Below are 18,934 nucleotides of genomic sequence, written 5' to 3'. Positions count from 1 at the left end.
AGCTATCCCTCAAGTGCCAGCTGTTACACCACTCAAGGGACAGCTTTAATAAGGGACAAATACTTGACTAAATCCTCAATTAAGGTCACTAATAAAGGCTATTCATAATGACTATTGATACGTAATTAAGCTTGGTAATGACGCTAATGATGGCGACCTCTTGTGAATATAAATTATCTGTATATGAATAACAAAATGACACACACACACACGTACGTATATACACACACACACACACACACACGCAAACAAAGACGTACATATACACATACACGCAAGTGACACATATACACAAACACACACACGCAAACACACATATACACAAACACACACGCAAACACACATACGTACATACACACACACATACACAAACATACGTACACACACACACACACACACACGAAAAGCTTCCCTCAGTTTGGGCTTCAATCATCCGCTTCTTTTTCGTTTTTCCGGTTTTTAGTTTTGTTTAGTTTTTCTTCTCTTCATCAGTGTGACGGACGAGAGTAAATAACTAGTGGTCAAAATGTTCTTTATAGCTGAAATATATAGGTTAGTGGGGAGGGGAGTGGGGAGTGGGGGAGTGGGGAGGTGGGGAGGAGAGAGAGAGAGAGAGAGAGAGAGAGAGAGAGAGAGAGAGAGAGAGAGAGAGAGAGAGAGAGAGAGAGAGAGAGAGAGAGAGAGAGAGAGAGAGAGAGAGAGAGAGAGATCTTTGTTGTCATGGTAACACTGTTTACACAATGATATCAATTTCACACATGACGGCCCTGTCTAGTTATTATTATTAGGAAAATGTGGGTCAAGTGTCGCTCCCTCACCTCTCCTCCTCCCCTCTTCCTCCCCACCTCCTCCCTCCTCCCTCACCCCTCTCGTTCACACTGTGTTCTTTAGATGTGAACGACTCATTCAAACTCCATCAGGAATATAAACGACCATTCTTCCTCCTCCTTTGTTAACTTGGATACACGCACCCTCCCTCATCATCACTATCCGAGAACGAGGCACAATACACACACACACACACACACACACACACACACACACACACAACACACACACACACACACACACATGACACACACACACACACACACACACACACACACACACACACAGTCAACCATTTCTGTCATTACCCGCCAGCTAGAACAGTTTAAGCTTACGGATTCGTCTGTCTTTAAAGCTGACTAGAACGGTCTCTCTAAAGCTTCTATATCACAAACCTGTCTTCCATACCTGAATCTCTTATAAACACCTTCTACACCTGCCTTTCCTCACATACCTGAAACCCTCTACACCTACCACCTTTCACACACCTGGCTAAGAGGAGGTAGAGAGGCCAGGAGTGGCGGAGGTCATTAAACTCAAGATGATGCCTCCTCATTAGTTCATTGGTGGCGACCTCTTGACCGAGAGAGAGAGAGAGAGAGAGAGAGAGGTGGAAGATGGGTATTGAATCACACACACACACACACACACACACACACACACACACACACACACACACACACAGGAAGACGAACAACAAGGGCTCATCCCCATCCACTCTCTCGCCACCTTTATAAGAGATATTAACCATCTATTAAATCACAAGAGTTCTTATTAAAAGGCCCAGCCAGCCATTTACCCTCCAAGGCTGAGGCATTTATCACCAGTTGTAACAAACTCACCAACTCCAAGCTAACTTTATCTCTTACGAAAATATCTCGCATGTTACGTGAAAAATGTCTAATTACGTGAAAATGTCTGTAATTACGTGAAATGTCTGTAATTACGTGAAAATGTCTGAAATTACGTGAAAATGCCTGTAATTACGTGAAAATGTCTGTAATTACGTGAAAATGTCTGCAACTACGTGAAAATATTAACCTTAGGGCAAAATGACTAATAATAAAACACTCTTAGGAATCACAAGTCAAATATTGCACACATCTTCCACTATGTTCTAAGTATTGACATAGTACACAGCGATATACGTACATGTACACTCATTCCTACACCCAAACACGTACACAAACATCAGAATAAACGTACATGTGCGCCAACATAAGAGCATCGTACAGTCACTTAAAAATTATCGATACAAAATTGTGTTGAAAAAATATGACACAATGGACGAAGGATTTTGGCAACCATACTGAGACAACAGGAGACGTAGTGTTCATTGTGGGATTCATCGATCACCCCGAGTACAGATAGTTGTTTGAGTGACTGTACTGAGGAGAGGAGTTTGTTGAGTGACTGTACTGTAGACAGATAGTTGTTTGAGTGACTGATACTGAGGAGAGGAGTTTGTTGAGTGACTGTACTGTAGACAGATAGTTGTTTGAGTGACTGATACTCGTAGACAGATAGTTGTTTGAGTGGACTGTACTGTAGACAGATAGTTGTTTGAGTGACTGTACTGTAGACAGATAGCGTTGTTTGAGTGACTGTACTGTAGACAGATAGTTGCTTGAGTGACTGTACTGTAGACAGATAGTTGTTTGAGTGACTGTACTGTAGACAGATAGTTGTTTGAGTGACTGTACTCTTGAGTGACTGATGCTGAGAGAGTTGTTGAGTGACTGTACTGTAGACAGATAGTTGTTTGAGTGGACTGTACTGAGGAGAGGAGTTTGTTGAGTGACTGTACTGTAGACAGATAGTTGTTTGAGTGACTGATACTGAGGAGAGGAGTTTGTTGAGTGACTGTACTGTAGACAGATAGTTGTTTGAGTGACTGATACTGAGGAGAGGAGTTTGTTGAGTGACTGTACTGTAGACAGATAGTTGTTTGAGTGACTGATACTGAGGAGAGGAGTTTGTTGAGTGACTGATACTGAGGAGAGGAGTTCGTTGAGTGACTGTACTGTAGACAGATAGTTGTTTGAGTGACTGTACCTGAAGACAGTAGACGGTACTTACCTCAGTTACTACCGCCTGCCCCGCCGGTCGACCTCGCTGTCCTCCCGTGTACAACACCATCCCTGTGAACAGTACATCACCTTACTCCAATACACCTGTGTTGTACATGGTAAGCTTAAAATACTCCTAATGTACATAAGCTTGAAGTACTCCTAATGTACATGGTAAGCTTGAAATACTCCTAATGTACATAAGCTTGAAATACTCCTAATATACATAAGCTTGAAGTACTCCTAATGTACATGGCAAGCTTGAAGTGCTCCTAATGTACATAAGCTTGAAGTACTCCTAATGTACATGGTAAGTTTGAAGTGCTCCTAATGTACATGATAAGCTTGAAGTACTCCAATATTGTACATCCCCCCCCATCCACCATTTCTCACACCCCCTTCCTCTCCCCTCATACACTTAGTGTGTTTGTTTACAGACCCTTGATGTTTGTGTTTACAGTCTCTTGATGTTTGTGTTTACAGTCTCTTGATGTTTGTGTTTACAGTCCCTTGATGTTTGTGTTTACAGTCCCTTGATGTTTGTGTTTACAGTCCCTTGATGTTTGTGTTTACAGTCCCTTGATGTTTGTGTTTACAGTCCCTTGATGTTTGTGTTTTACAGTCCCTTGATGTTTTGTGTTTACAGTCCCTTGATAATTTTGTGTTTACAGTCCCTTGATGTTTGTTACAGTCCCTTGATGTTTGTGTTTAGTCCTTGATGTTTGTGTTTACAGTCCCTTGATGTTTTGTGTTTACAGTCCTTGATGTTTGTGTTTACAGTCCTTGATGTTTTGTGTTTACAGAGTCCTTGATGTTTTTGTTTACAGTCCCTTGATGTTTGTGTTTACAGTCCCTTGATGTTTGTGTGTTTACAGTCCTTGATGTTTGTGTTTGATCCTTGATGTTTTGTGTTTACAGTCCCTTATTTTTGTGTTTGGTCCCTTGATGTTTTGTGTTTACAGTCCCTTGATGTTTGTGTTTACAGTCTCTTGATGTTTGTGTTTACAGTCCCTTGATGTTTGTGTTTACAGTCCCTTGATGTTTGTGTTTACAGTCCCTTGATGTTTGTGTTTACAGTCCCTTGATGTTTGTGTTTACAGTCCCTTGATGTTTGTGTTTACAGTCCCTTGATGTTTGTGTTTACAGTCCCTTGATGTTTGTGTTTACAGTCCCTTGATGTTTGTGTTTACAGTCCCTTGATGTTTGTGTTTACAGTCCCTTGATGTTTGTTGTTTACAGACCCTTGATGTTTGTGTTTACAGTCCCTTGATGTTTGTGTTTACAGTCTCTTGATGTTTGTGTTTACAGTCCCTTGATGTTTGTGTTTACAGTCCCTTGAACAAGTCACCATCTATAACTCCAGCACATACTTGAGTACACCACTTAGGAAAACTTCTGGGTTCACTAACAGAGTTCACGACCTGAGTACATGACGAACCTGGGTACATCACGACCTGAGTACACTACGACCTGGGTACATCACGACCTGAGTACACTACGACCTGGGTACATCACGACCTGAGTACACCACGACCTGGGTACACCACGACCTGGGTACATGACGAACCTGGGTACATCACGACCTGAGTACACTACGACCTGGGTACATCACGACCTGGGTACATCACGACCTGGGTACACGACCTGGGTACACCACGACATGAGGACACCACGACCTGGGTACACCACGACATGAGGACACCACGACCTGGGTACAGCGAGGTTAGGTTAGCATTAGGATGGCTAACCTGACGGTGAAATAAGCCGGGGTGTCTAATCTTCACGTGATCATAGGAAGTTCATTTTCACACCATAAAATCAGACAATAATTACGAGAAATATTCACTATCTTAACTACGTAACTAAACTCCGAAAACACATTACACTTACGTTAAATCTTCCCTTAATTTAACTCCATATTTAATTACACTCGAGTCTCAATGAAAACCAGGCGCCATTGTCACCACCATCTGGGCACCATAACTAAAATGAGGAAATTCGAGACGTCCTCACACCGGCTTGAAGACACAACTGTGGTACGATACTTTGGACGGCACACCTGCACAGCCAGATGTATAATGACACACCTGTGGTACGATACTTTGGACGGCACACCTGCACAGCCAGATGTATAATGACACACCTGTGGTACGATACTTTGGACGGCACACCTGCACAGCCAGATGTATAATGACACACCTGTGGTACGATACTTTGGACGGCACACCTGCACAGCCAGATGTATGACACACCTGTGGTACGATACTTTGGACGGCACACCTGCACAGCCAGATGTATAATGAGCCTTGATTATATTCTTGACGTTTTATTTATATGTTTTTTGTAAGTAATATTTTGTTATTATACTCATCATTATTTTATTTTAGTATATTATTATTATTTTATTATGAGTATTATTGTTACATTGCTCTTATTATTAGTAGTAGTAGAAGTAGTAGTAGTAGTAGTAGGAATAGTAGTAGTATTTTATTATTACTATCATTATTATCATTATTACTATTATTATCATCATCATCATCATCATCATCGACCACCAGGACAACACTAACACAAATATCCCTCACCTAACCTAACCCAGATGCCTGACCCGGAGTGGAGCGAGTCTCTGATTTAATAACACACAAGACGTGGGTTTTATCTCTTAAACTGGGGAGGAGGGGGGGAGGGGAGGGAGGGAGGAGGGAGGAGGAGGAGGAGGAGGAGGAGTGAGAAGAAGAAATTCCTTCAACCTCCCCCTTCTCCCACCCCTTTTCTCCCCCAAATTTTCTCATCAAATTTACGGATCTCAGAAGCTACTTTGAAGAACCTTAAAGCCGGATATCCTGACCAGAGAAACCAGGCCGGTTAGGTTAGGATAGGATAGGATAGGATAGGATAGGTCATTAAACTAGGTTGAATATATAAGATTAGGTTAAATTATGCTAGATTAAATTAGGTTGAATAGATAAGGTCAGGTTAGATTAGGTTAAGTTAGGTTAGAAAGGGTTAGGTTAGGTTGAGACATACAGCAGTCATACGTCATCTGAGGAACCTTGTGAATTAAAGATAAGGAGACGAGGGTGAGAGAGGACACTACCTGACACACAAACAGAATATGAAACGAACCCAAGGAGAGGGGGAGTGGGGAGGGGAAAGGGGAGGGGGAGGGGAGGGGGGGAGGGGGAGGGGAGGGAGGGAGGGGAGTGGGGGGAGTGGGGAGGGGGGGAGGGGAGGGGGGAGGGGAGGGGGAGGGGGTGGGGGAGGGGGGAGTGGGGGAGGAAGGGAGAAGGGTGGGGGATGGGAAGAGAGGGTTAAGAATGAAGGGGAGGAGAAGGGGAGAGGGGGGAGGGGAGAGAGGAGGGGAGACTGAGGAGGTAGGGGAGGAGAGAGAGGAAGGAGTTTGAAGGAGGAGAAGGAAGAGTGAGATGGAGAGGAGGAGGTGGTGCACATACTGTAGACGAACACACACACACACACAGGCAAACCAAACAAAGATCTACACACTCACAAACAGCTAAACACACACACACACACAGGTAAACATACAAGCTACACACACAACTAGACTACATACATACATACATACTGATTGACAGACACACAGACTGATAGGCACCATGTCATCAAAATGGGCATTAATTAGGACAAATGGTGTGATTAACAAGCAAACTACATAATTTATGGCTCCAATTGACCCTAAACAACGCAACAAATGGCTTCTGTGTCGAGATTATTGATGTAGTTTTTTTGTGGTGGAAATTAGTGAGTTAGGTTAGGGTTGGTAGGGTTACGGGGAAAAGGTATAAATATCAAAAGGGAAACAGGTAAGGTAAGGTAAGGTAAGGTAGGTGAGGGGTGGGAGGTGGGGTGAGGTGTGAGGTGAGGTGAGGTAAGGTGAGGTGAGGCTCTGGTCCGGCAGCAACACAAACATTTTTCCTCTGATCGGTGGAATATTTGTGGCTCGGGTGTCAGGCTGTCATGAACAGATTCCAAACACCGATTCTCTCTCACTCAGGAAATGTTTTATGGTGTGTGTGTGTGTGTGTGTGTGTGTGTGTGTGTGTGTGTGTGTGTGTGTGTGTGTGTGTGTGAACCTTACAACTCACACCACAGACACACACACACACACACACCTGTACTCAGCTGATAACACCAAACATACAGTAATCCAACTATTTTGGCCTTTATGCTCCAGCCTTTTATGTTGTTTATTTACATTTTATATTTATGTGTGTGTGTGTGTGTGTGTGTGTGTGTGTGTGTGTGTGTGTGTGTGTGTGTGTGTGTAGTTTCGTAATAAAAATTAACTAAGTCAATTACTAAACTATAATAACAATAATAACAACAACAACAATAATAATAATAATAATAATAATAATAATAATAATAATAATAATAAATGTATAAAAAATATGGAAGCCAAATCTCCATCTGTTGCCGGGGAAAATATTCTCTGCTGTGATAATTTATTCTGGGTCACGGATCTGGCCTCTTGGGGTGCTCGGGAACTGCACACACACACACACATACGACCTGAGACCTACATATATAATGGTATACATATACATACATACATACATACATACATTCATACATACATACACATACATACGCATTACCTCCCATATTTCTCCAAAACTCCTTTCCTGTATCTCTCCCTCCAGCCATTACTGCCACTTCCTGCCCCCTTCCTCCCTCCATTCCCTTCTTTTACTGCCTCCCACCATTCCCCACACCTCTCTCTCCTAAGATCGGATTTCCAGAGCTGAGCAAAATCCTTCCAGCTCTCTAAACTGGTCAAGGGTGGAAAATTGTTAGAGTGAGGTCACCCTTAAGACGATTTATCCCTCTCCCAGGTCACCCTTCGAGGAGGACCTGTAGAACCTGAATACCTGTTACTTCTTTTCCCCCTTCAGGTCACCCTAAATGGAACCTGGGACCTGACAAATCCGTTAAACTCCTCCAGGTCATCGATAAGGACCTAAAGACCTGATTAATGTTTGGCTACTCCTCCCAATATCAGGTCCCAAGAACTCCTACACTCCTCCCTCCTCAATTACTTCTCCTCCAAGAACTCCTACAAATTCCTCCCTCCCTCAACCCCTAAGACCTCCCTCCACCATCCATCTCAGTTGTCTCCTCTCCCCAAAGAATCTATTCATCCTCCCCCTTCTCCCTCACTCTCTCCCTACTCACCTCCTGTGTTAACTCCCCAAGTGCATTTGCTTCAAGTACAAAAACACACTCACTCACAGGGTCTACAAGCACAAAGTCTGCTCCACTAATTACCAGCATTTTTAGTTTTATTTGATGACCTTCGGCTTCGGGAGTCACGAGAGAGAGAGAGAGGGGAGGAGGAGAGAGAGAGAGAGAGAGAGAGAGAGAGAGAGAGAGAGAGAGAGAGAGAGCCACGTCAACAAACACTCTACCAACTTAGACAATAAGATAAGCTCATACACCCAGACCCAACTTTGTTTACCTCTGACGACACACTAAGACCGGCTCACTCAACACGTTTCATCAGGTTCATCTCGACGATATGTAAATAATTATGGTAAGTGAAGGAGATATAATTTTGTGCCTTGTATATAGAACTTTACTCCTTCTGTGTGTGTGTGTGTGTGTGTGTGTGTGTGTGTGTGTGTGTGTGTGTGTGTGTGTGTAGTTTTAATAGTGTTGTTATTATTATGACCATCATACAGTCATCACCATCATACAGTCATCACCACCATACAGTCATCACCACCATACAGTCATCACCACCATACAGTCATCACCACCACACAGTCATCACCACCATACAGTCATCACCATACAGTCATCACCACCATACAGTCATCACCACCATACAGTCATCACCTCAACTATACCTATAAATGACTAACTCAAGACCTCTCAGATAACTACATACATACATACATACATCCATACATACATACATACATACATACATACATCCATACATATACATACATACATACATACATACATCATACATACATACATCCATACATACATACATACATACATACATACATACATACATACATACATCCATACATACATACATATATACATACATACATACATTATTATTCAACTGAGTCGCCAACACAGTATTGAAAATGTAATCAAGGCAAAAGAATTTAGTACTGTGTGAAGGTCGGCAACCACTTGTGTTCTGGCTGAGCTGAGTTGTGGGTGGGTGGGTGGGTGGGTGGGTGGGTGGGTGGTGGGTGGTGGGTGGGTGGGTGGGTGGGTGGGTGGTGGTGGGTGGGTGGTGGGTGGGTGGGTGGGTGTGGGTGGATGGATGGGGTGGGGTGGGTGGGGGTGGGGTGGATGGTGGGTGGGTGGTGGGTGAGTGGAGAAATAATGGCTAGATGGATATATTAAGAGAAATCTTCCTATCATCCATTATTCTACCTCCTATTTCCTTCCATCATTCAACCTACCTCCTATTTCCTTCCCATCATTCAACCTACCTCCTATTTCCCTTCCATCATTCTACCTCCTTCCTTCCATTATTCTACCTCTGCCTTCCTTCCATCATTCTACCCTCCCTTCTTCCATCATTCTACCCTCCCCTTCCTTCCATCATTCTACCCTCCCCTTCCTTCCACCATTGTTCCTTCCTTCCTTCCACCATTCTACCTCCATCCTTCTCCACAGTAAGAAGGATAATAAAGTCAGTCAAGGGGGCAGCAGTAGTAAGCACGTTGATTGGTAATAAACTTGAGCAACTTGGCGGCAAAAACAGCCAACCAGATCTCGCTGATAGACACCCAGCCAATCAACGAGCCCCGGGCATTATTGGATATCTAACGGTCTTCAACATTCCGCCAATCAGCGCCAACGATTTTAAAACTGAAGCCAATGAACCGGGTTTTTTAAGGTACTCATCCAATCAGGTTTTTTAGGGATTTAAATTTTTAATATTAAGACGATTTCAATTTTCAACTCAGGCGAAATTAGTCATCATAATTAGGGTAAATGAGAAGCTAATTAATATCCAATTAAATTAGGCGATCACAAGCCACCAAATTATAGTGAAGTTGGGTGCCGGACAAAACCCCGCTAGAACAACCCTTCCCTTGGACAAAACCCCGCTAGAACAACCCTTCCCTTGGACAAACCCCTAGAACAACCCTTCCTTGACAAAACCCCTCATTTTTATATATTAAATTTTCTCAAGGTCAGTAAGACTCGTTGACACCTCCACACACACAGACACGCACACACACCTCTACACACATAGACACCCTCCACATAACATAGACACCCTCCCTACACACACAGACACCCTCCCTACACATAGACACACACACACACACACACACACACACACACACACACACACACACACACACACACACTATAACAACAACAAATCCCCCTCTACGCCTCCCTAAAATCCTCTTAATTGGATGTTCCCAAATCCTCAGGTCTTGGTCATTCCATCGTGGTCATCTCCGTCAGTATGTCAAGTAAACACCGTCAAGGAGAGGGTGAATGTCCCTAGTTCCTTATTGGACGAAACCTTAACCTCTGATCCTAGCCAATCATCTTATCTCTTTATCACAAGCTCTCACTAGTCTCTCCTTCTCCACATTCCTCTCTCCCCTCACTCTTGTCTCCCCTTTCCTCTCCTCTCTAACCTCCCCTTCTCCCCTCTCTGACCTCCCCACAACTGCCCTTTCCCACCACCCTTGACGTTCCCTTTTCATTTCTTTCCTGTTCCCCTTCACCTCTTTACCTTCCCTCTCCTCTCCTTTCGTCCTCTCCCCTCTTCTGTTTTTTTTCTCTTCTCCCTTAGTCCCCCCCTCTGACTTCCTCTCTTCTCCTTTACTCTACCCTCTCTTCCATTCTCTCCTCCCACTCCCCTCCCTACTCCAACGCTTGTGAGATTTTGTTTACATGATCCTCTCAAAGTACCAGATAACCTAACCTAACTTAACCTAACCTAACCTGACCTGACCTGACCTGGACCTAACCCAACCTAACCTAACCTGACCTGACCCTGACCTGAACCTAACCTGAACTGTTATAGTCCTTGGTTAATGACTTCAAGGTCTGGCCATAATTCTTCAGTATATAAACAATTAGTGTCTTTCCATCTCTCAACTCGGAAAAATTTGGCTATAATGACTTTATTTTCACTGTCTCACGTCCCAGTCACCAAACACACGTCTCATAGTCACCAAGATCACCAAACACACTCTACAGTCACCAGGGTCACCAAACACACGTCTCATAGTCACCAAGATCACCAAACACGTCTCACAGTCACCAGGGTCACCAAACACACGTCCCACAGTCACCAGGGTCACCAAACACACGTCTCACAGTCACCAGGGTCACCAAACACACGTCTCATAGTCACCAGGATCACCAAACACACGTCTCACAGTCACCAGGGTCACCAAACACACGTCTCATAGTCACCAAGATCACCAAACTATGTAATTAACTAGAGAGTAACACAAACACTCATTAACGGACGTGAAAAGTTAAGAACGCCCGTAAACTGAACACCAGGGAGGCTATTATATATTTCACTTATAAATAATGTAGCCGCCACAACGTAGCCACTCTGGCGGGAAAATTGGTGAAATACGCGAGTAATCTTAATTGAATTCACTCATCACCCAGATGAAGCCAAGATGGTCGCCGTGGTCTGAAATAAGAGCTGAGGGAACAAGACCAGAGATTTCCCGCGCTTTCCAGAACTACGTCATCACAACAACAACAATCAGCTGATGTCACGTGTTGGGTTACGGCATCAATATTAATCAGCTGACGAGAAGATTAAAAAACCAGCTGACTAAAAACTGACAGACTACAAAAAGGTTAGAGACGGAAGAGTGCCTGGGGATCGAACTAGTGACCCTTAAAACAAGACACCATCACTATAACCACTCAGTCACGTCCTGGTACACAAACCCAAAAATCATTCACCCTCGTCACCATCTCTCACCGAGCCAGGCAACTCGGGGGGGGGATAATTAACCGGGAAAGAGGTAAAATAATTCTCCCTGTATGAATAGAGTCGGTATTTAGTAATTCATTTAATGTGTTGGGGAGTAGCCAAGTGTTTCACGACCAGACAGAGTTTCACAAATTATCAACTAGAGCGAACGATAATGACGCCCTCTCCCACCCCTCGCTTGTTGCCATATGAGGGTCATTTATTTGTGGCAGGGTTAACAAGGTGGTTAGAGACACGCTTGAGGCAATTTTTATTTTAGTGGTTTACGAGTTTGGGAAAATTGGTGATGTTTTGTGGGAGTAAATTTAGTGTGTGTGTGTGTGTGTGTGTGTGTGTGTGTGTGTGTGTGTTGAATATTTTACATGTGAGGTGAATTTCTGAGTGTAGTGTAGTGTAGTGTAGTGTAGTGTAGTGTAGTGTAGTGTATCTCTTTATATACCAATATCTATTTGTGTCTGGCATTTTGTCCAATAAACTTTTGTCCCATTAGTAAATTTCCCCGGTAGAATTTTGTCCAGGGGTGTTTTTGTCCAAGCACCAGCCCTGCCTTGGGGATGTTGCTCGCTATTGTGAACACGTCCCTGCCGAAATATACCCGGGTGAGTGAGTGGCGGCCATATTGTTCATGGTATTTTTAAGCTCTGTCAGAACTTTCAAGCCGGAGTGGGATATATATATTGCTTAACGTGCTGAGTGTTTGTCTGTGCCTGTCTGCCTGTCTGTCTGTCTGTCTGTGTGTGAGTCTGTGTCTGTCTGTCATTTGCCTGCCTGTCTATCTGTCTGTGTCATCTGCCTGATTGTCTGTCTGTCTGTTCTGCATGCGAATAAGCTACTGAATATAGGAACTGTGGTGTGTGTGTGTGTAAGCCTTGAAATAGTGATAGCGAAAATTTCAAAATATTCGAAGAAAAAATACCTCCCAAAAATAGCAATTTTCTTGCAACTTTTCGAATAAATTATAAAAAAAGGTTCCTTTGACGTCAAAATACACACACACACACACACACACACACACACACACACACACACACACACACACACACTACACAACACAACACACACACACATTATTCCTGGATAATTTGGTGAGAATATACAGTTAATTGGTTGTCAGTGTTCAGGTGGACGGCAGCAGAAAACGAGAAACTAGAGATACTGTGTTGGCCTAATGCAATGAAATACTCTCTCCTCCCCCTTCTTCCTCTTCTCGCCTCCCTTTCTCTCCTCTCCTCCCTTCCTTCCTCTCTACCTCCCTTCATTCCTCTCTACCGCCTTCCTCTATCCTTTTTCCTTTTCTCTCCACCCCTATCTCTTCTTCCTCTAACCCTTCCTCCCCACCCCCTTTCTCATCCCTCCCTCCCTCCTCAAGCTCCCTCCTTCCCTCACCCTCCTGCCCTCCTCCTTCCCTCTCACCCATCTCAAGCTCCTTCCTTCCCCAAACTTTCCCGGAACTGTTGTCTTTTTTACACCATTTTTTTTCCTCTCATCCATCCTCAACGTTCACTCTAAAACCTTCAACTGCACCAACTCACCCACGCCCCGGCCTCCTCACTGATGCCAGACGCCCAAAATGACCGGTTATCTTAGAGTGGGCGGGGTGGTAGTTATCGTAGAGTGGGGGGTGGTAGAATTATCGTGGCAAAAAGACAAAATATTTCACTGTTTCCTTTTGTACAAGAGGTGCAGAAGTTGAGGCCAGCGGCTTTAGAATATTAAAAACACTACTATTACTACTACTACTGCCATTACTACTACTACTACCATTACTACTACTGCTGCCATTACTACTGCTGCCATTACTACTACTACTACATAAAATAAATGAATTAAACGTGGATTCCAGCCTCCCCAAAGCCACACCTTCACCATCAAGACGACCCCTTCAAATCGTCCCCATCAAGACGACCCCTTCAAACCGTCCCCATCAAGACGACCCCTCCAAACCATCCCCATCAAGACGACCCCTTCAAATCGTCCCCATCAAGACGACCCCTTCAAACCGTCCCCATCAGCCCATTCAAAAAAAGACCCCATCACCTCGCCCCTTCAAACGACCCCCTCAAAAGTCATAGACACCAAACTAACCTCCTTGAGACGGCCCAACGACACCCTCTTCCCACCTAGGAGTCAATCTGGCGTGTAAGTCTATGGCAGTAAGAGAGGCACTCGAGACTATGTATTGTGTGGCGCGGGTGGAGAGGGAGGTGAGAGCCGGGGCCCCACCTTGCTGCCAATATCTCTTCCCTGCTTCTGTTCATCACAAGTCACTGCAGCGAGTTTTGAACATTTAGTGAACAGTGAAAACAAAACACTTAACCTAACCTAACCTTACCTAATCAAACCTAACCTAACCCCATTACATCTACAGTATAACATCAAGAATAAATTAGAGTAAATGATTAACTCTCCTCCTAAGACAGGTTTATACTGCCATGAATACAAGTTACTACATGAATGATAAAATAAGCTGGACGCAGGGAGGTGATGACTGACTGCCCGGAATTTAAGGTCGAACACGCGATATATCCCAGAACTCACCCCCCATTTACAGAACATAACGACCTCATCTGACATTTCAAACTGACCGATGATGATGATGATGATGATGATATTAATAATAACATTAACAGAAGAAAAACAATATTAACATCAATGATAATAAAAATAATAACTAAGATAATAAAAACGACACCAAAACTGACCCCCATAACACTAAAAACGACAATAGTAAAAATAATAACTAAAAATACTAAAAACGACTATAATCTAATAATACAATCACCATAACTTGCTAACACCCGCCTCGGCTACCGTATACTGAACAAGGCGTGACATTCCCGGACAGAGTGTGTGTGTGTGTGTGTGTGGTGTGTGTGTGTGTGAGAGGTTAGAGTCAATGAACCCGAGATACTCAATCACCGGAGCTTATGTATTGGTGTCACGAAGCTTACCAGCCCCTAACATAGCCTAGCCTAACCTAGTCTAGCCTAACCTAATCCTAACCTAGCCTAGCCTAGCCTAACCTAACCTAGTCTTGCCTAACCTAACATAGCCTAGCCTAGCCTAACCTAACCTAGTCTTGCCTAACCTAACATAGCCTAGCCTAACCTAACCTAGTCTTGCCTAACCTAACATAGCCTAGCCTAACCTAACCTAACATAGCCTAGCCTAACCTAACCTAGTCTTGCCTAACCTAACATAGCCTAGCCTAACCTAACCTAGTCTAGCCTAACCTAGTCCACTCTAACCTGATCTAACTTAACCTAACCTAGTCTAATCTAACGTAATCTAACCTCTAGTCTAACCAAACCTATCCTTAATCTAACCTAACCTAGTCTAACCTACTTTAACCTATCTCTTAATGGAAAGGCCACATACACACACACACACACACATACATACATACATACACACACACACACACACACACACACACACACACACAGGGAACATTAGAGAGATGGGTCTATATATTAAGCTGGTAAGGAGGACCTCTTTACTGATAACACCAGTTCATAAGAGGCAATATTTTACACCACACAACTAACTCCCCCTCTCCCAGCATCCCTACCCTCTCCCAGCATCCCTCTCACTCCCTCTCCCAGCATCCCTCTCCCTCTCCCAGTTCCCAAAATAACATAAAAAACTAACTATTCTCTTCGACTTTCCACCGCCTGTGTTAACTTACGACTTGCGTGTGAATGCTAGCTTGAGTTACTGCTTGAGTGTGAATGCTGAGTTACTGCTCGAGTGTAAGCGCTATCTCTGGCTATCTACCGCCCACAAGGTTATCTATACCGCCATGATAACCAAGATAACACGGCAGGTTATCACACGAGGGGTTAAGTGTTATTAAACTCTCCCTTAAGTGTTAAACTAACTTCCGGACCGTGGTAGTTGTGGGGTAATTATCTATCCTGTGAGCTAGTTAACGCCCTGATGATAATAACAATAACAGCAACAACAATAACAACAATAACAGCAACAACAATAACAACTTCCCTTCCCAACTCTGCTCCCCTGATCCCATCCCCCCACCCCCTGATCCCCCTTACACCTCACCTTCCCTCCCTCACCCCCACCCCCTGATCCCCCTTACACCTCACCTTCCTTCCCCCTCACCCCCTCTTCTCCCTTACCTACATATCTCACTAAGGCAAATTTAAGCTCTCAAGCAATGCAAATTTTCCTACACAGTTCAATAACAGTTCATCAGCGTCACCTTTCCTATGCAAATTCACGTCCGTTTTTCACAGTAAATCGATTTTTTTTCCTTAATCCTTGTGAATTCAACCTGAGGCCAGATTTAAATCCAGATTCCAAATCGGAGTCAAATTTAGTTTTTTCGTTTGATTTGTTTTCACTCGGTAGAATGTGATATTGAACCAGGGAAAATAAACACTGAACCCGGGTACGAATATATTAAACCCGGGGACGAAAACACTGAACCCAGAGACGAAAATATGAACCTGGGACAATAGAACCCGGTAGAATATATAAACCGACGAAAACACTGAACCCAGAGATTAAAATACCGAACCCGGGTACAAAAATACTGAACCCGGGTACAAAACACTGCACTCACGGAAAAAAAATCCTCTTGACCACCAGAGCTTGGGTTACTGGCCACCAGAGCATAATGATATTCCAGGTGAACGAGCAGAGATTCACATAAGCTCGTCCCCTGAATTTTCCCCATAACTGAGATGCATGAACACACCTAACTACCTCACGTATGCTAACCACCCCCCACTATATATAACATCCCGCCCCCAAAATAACATCACCAATACCACCATAACTTACCATCACACAATACCACCATAACTTACCATACCACATTCACACCCTACACCACACCACTATAACACCCCCACAACATTACCTCACCACCACTCTACACCACACCACCACACCACAATATCTGGGTCTGGCAACGATATATTTTCCGAAATCAGTCAAGATCAGTGAACCCAAGTCCTCAAGATTTACATTTTACGCGTCTTGCTTCTTGAAGGTGAACTGTTGTACCTACACCTGTCACACACCTGTCTATACCTGTCACACACGTCTACACCTGTCATACACCCATCTACACCTGTCACAACGTCACACACCGATCTATACGTGTCACATACTGTCTATACCTGTCACACACCTTACTCACACCTGTCACACACCTGCCCACGCCATCCTACACCTGTCACACATAAATAAAACTAGATTAGGTTAGGGCTGATTATAGTAAAATAAAATTAAGACTAATTTGAGTCCAGGTCCAGTTATTAGCGTGTCTCAACACACACACACACACAAACCAAACTAACAAAGAACACACACACACAAAGAAAACGTTCACACACACAAACACCAACAAAGAAAAACGTACACACACACAAAACAATGGAAAACGTACACACACACACAAAGAAACGTACACACACACACACACACTAACTATCCCAATCTCCACGTTAAATTTACACAGTTTAGAAAGGTAAAGAACTTTCTCTATACCGCCATTAATTATTTCTGCAGCTCAACTCAGCCATTGAGGTAAACACAAGGTCGAGGAAGCCGGGAATATTACTGAATGTGAATGAGTCCTGCCAGTCACTAATGAACTTCGGGCTTTATATTCGCCTAAGTCAATGATTTTATCTTGGTTTTGTAAAGTGGGTGGGTGGATGGGTGGGTGGGTGAGGGATGGGTGGGTGAGGATGGGTGGGTGAGGGATGGGTGGGTGGTGTGTGGATGGGTGGGTGGGTGGGGTGGGTGTGGATGGGTGGGTGGGTGGGGTGTGTGATGGGTGGGTAGTGGATGGATGGGTGGGGGTGGGCGTGAGTTAGTTTATTTGTGCATGTGTTTCATAGTTTATGCACCGTGTTTGTGTATGTTTGTTTCAATGTGTGTGTGTGGCATGGGTGGTCATGTTGGTGGGCGTGGTTACCAATATAGTAATTAGTGGAGGTTTTACTCTTAATTACATTATTTGTGGAGGAAGACTGATTGATGTGATTTATAAATAACAATCCTATTAAAGTAAACCACGAATCGTTATTGATCAGTATGGCAACGGACCCATAGTGACAAAACTACTAATACTCATCACCTGCTGTTAATTTTACCGCCACTCTCTATGTAAATTGGGTCAAATTAACATGCAAATCGCCACCACGTTGAAAATTGGCTTCTGAATAAATCCCGCGACTCAAAGAACGGCTAAACAGGGCCAATGGTTCTGCTGTTGTGTTGATTCTGAGGAGGCAAGTGTGTGTGTGTGTGTGTGTGTCTGTGTGTGTGTGTGTGTGTGTGTGTGTGTGTGTGGTAAAAGTGAGGGGGAGGAGGGAAGACGGGGGAGGGGAGGGAAGACGTGGGGGAGGGGGGTAGGAGGAGGAGAAAAAGCGAGGAGGAAAAAGCAGAGGAGGAAGAGGAGGAGCAGGTGGGGAGGAGAGGAGAGTTCAAACAACACACACACACACACACACACACACACACACACACACACCTTAATGAACTCTAACTCTACATATTAAGCACTGCTATCACTGCTGGTACGTGTAGAGATCGCCTGCAGTACACCTCTTACACACAGCTCACAGAAATAAACAACTTGGAGGGCGTCAGCATGAGAGGTAGTGTGTGAGGCCGGCTGCTGGTCATGTGGGAGGGCGTCAGCATGAGGGTAGTGTGTGAGGCCGGCTGCTGGTCATGTGGGAGGGCGTGACATGAGAGGTAGTTTGTGAGGCTGGCTGCTGGTCATGTGGGAGGGCGTCAGCATGAGGGTAGTGTGTGAGGCCGGCTGCTGGTCATGTGGGGAGGGGTGAGCATGAGAGGTAGTTTGTGAGGCCGGCTGCTGGTCATGGGAGGGCGTCAGCATGAGAGGTAGTGAGGCCGGCTGCTGGTCATGTGGGGAGGGCGTCAGCATGAGAGGTAGTTTGTGAGGCCGGCTGCTGGTCATGTGGGGAGGGCGTCAGCATGAGAGGTAGTGTGTGAGGCCGGCTGCTGGTCATGTGGGGAGGGCGTGAGCATGAGGGTAGTTGTGAGGCCG

General features: G+C 44.3%; 1 protein-coding gene across 1 annotated transcript in view; it reads right to left on the bottom strand.

Annotated features, from left to right (window-relative positions):
• LOC121877930 (uncharacterized protein DDB_G0271670-like) overlaps nt 1-18,934 on the bottom strand; it is a 91,089-nt gene that overhangs the window by 18,990 nt on the left and 53,165 nt on the right. Inside the window, exon 3 of the mRNA XM_042383892.1 lies at nt 2,908-2,969. Within this exon, the coding sequence (XP_042239826.1) occupies nt 2,908-2,967 (60 nt within the window). The 5' untranslated portion in view covers nt 2,968-2,969. The remainder of the gene's footprint in view (nt 1-2,907; nt 2,970-18,934) is intronic.

This window comes from Homarus americanus, unplaced genomic scaffold (assembly GCF_018991925.1).
Source record: "Homarus americanus isolate GMGI-L3 unplaced genomic scaffold, GMGI_Hamer_2.0 scaffold30620, whole genome shotgun sequence".
NCBI lineage: Eukaryota > Metazoa > Arthropoda > Malacostraca > Decapoda > Nephropidae > Homarus > Homarus americanus.
This window is presented reverse-complemented; position numbering and strand designations above follow the sequence as displayed.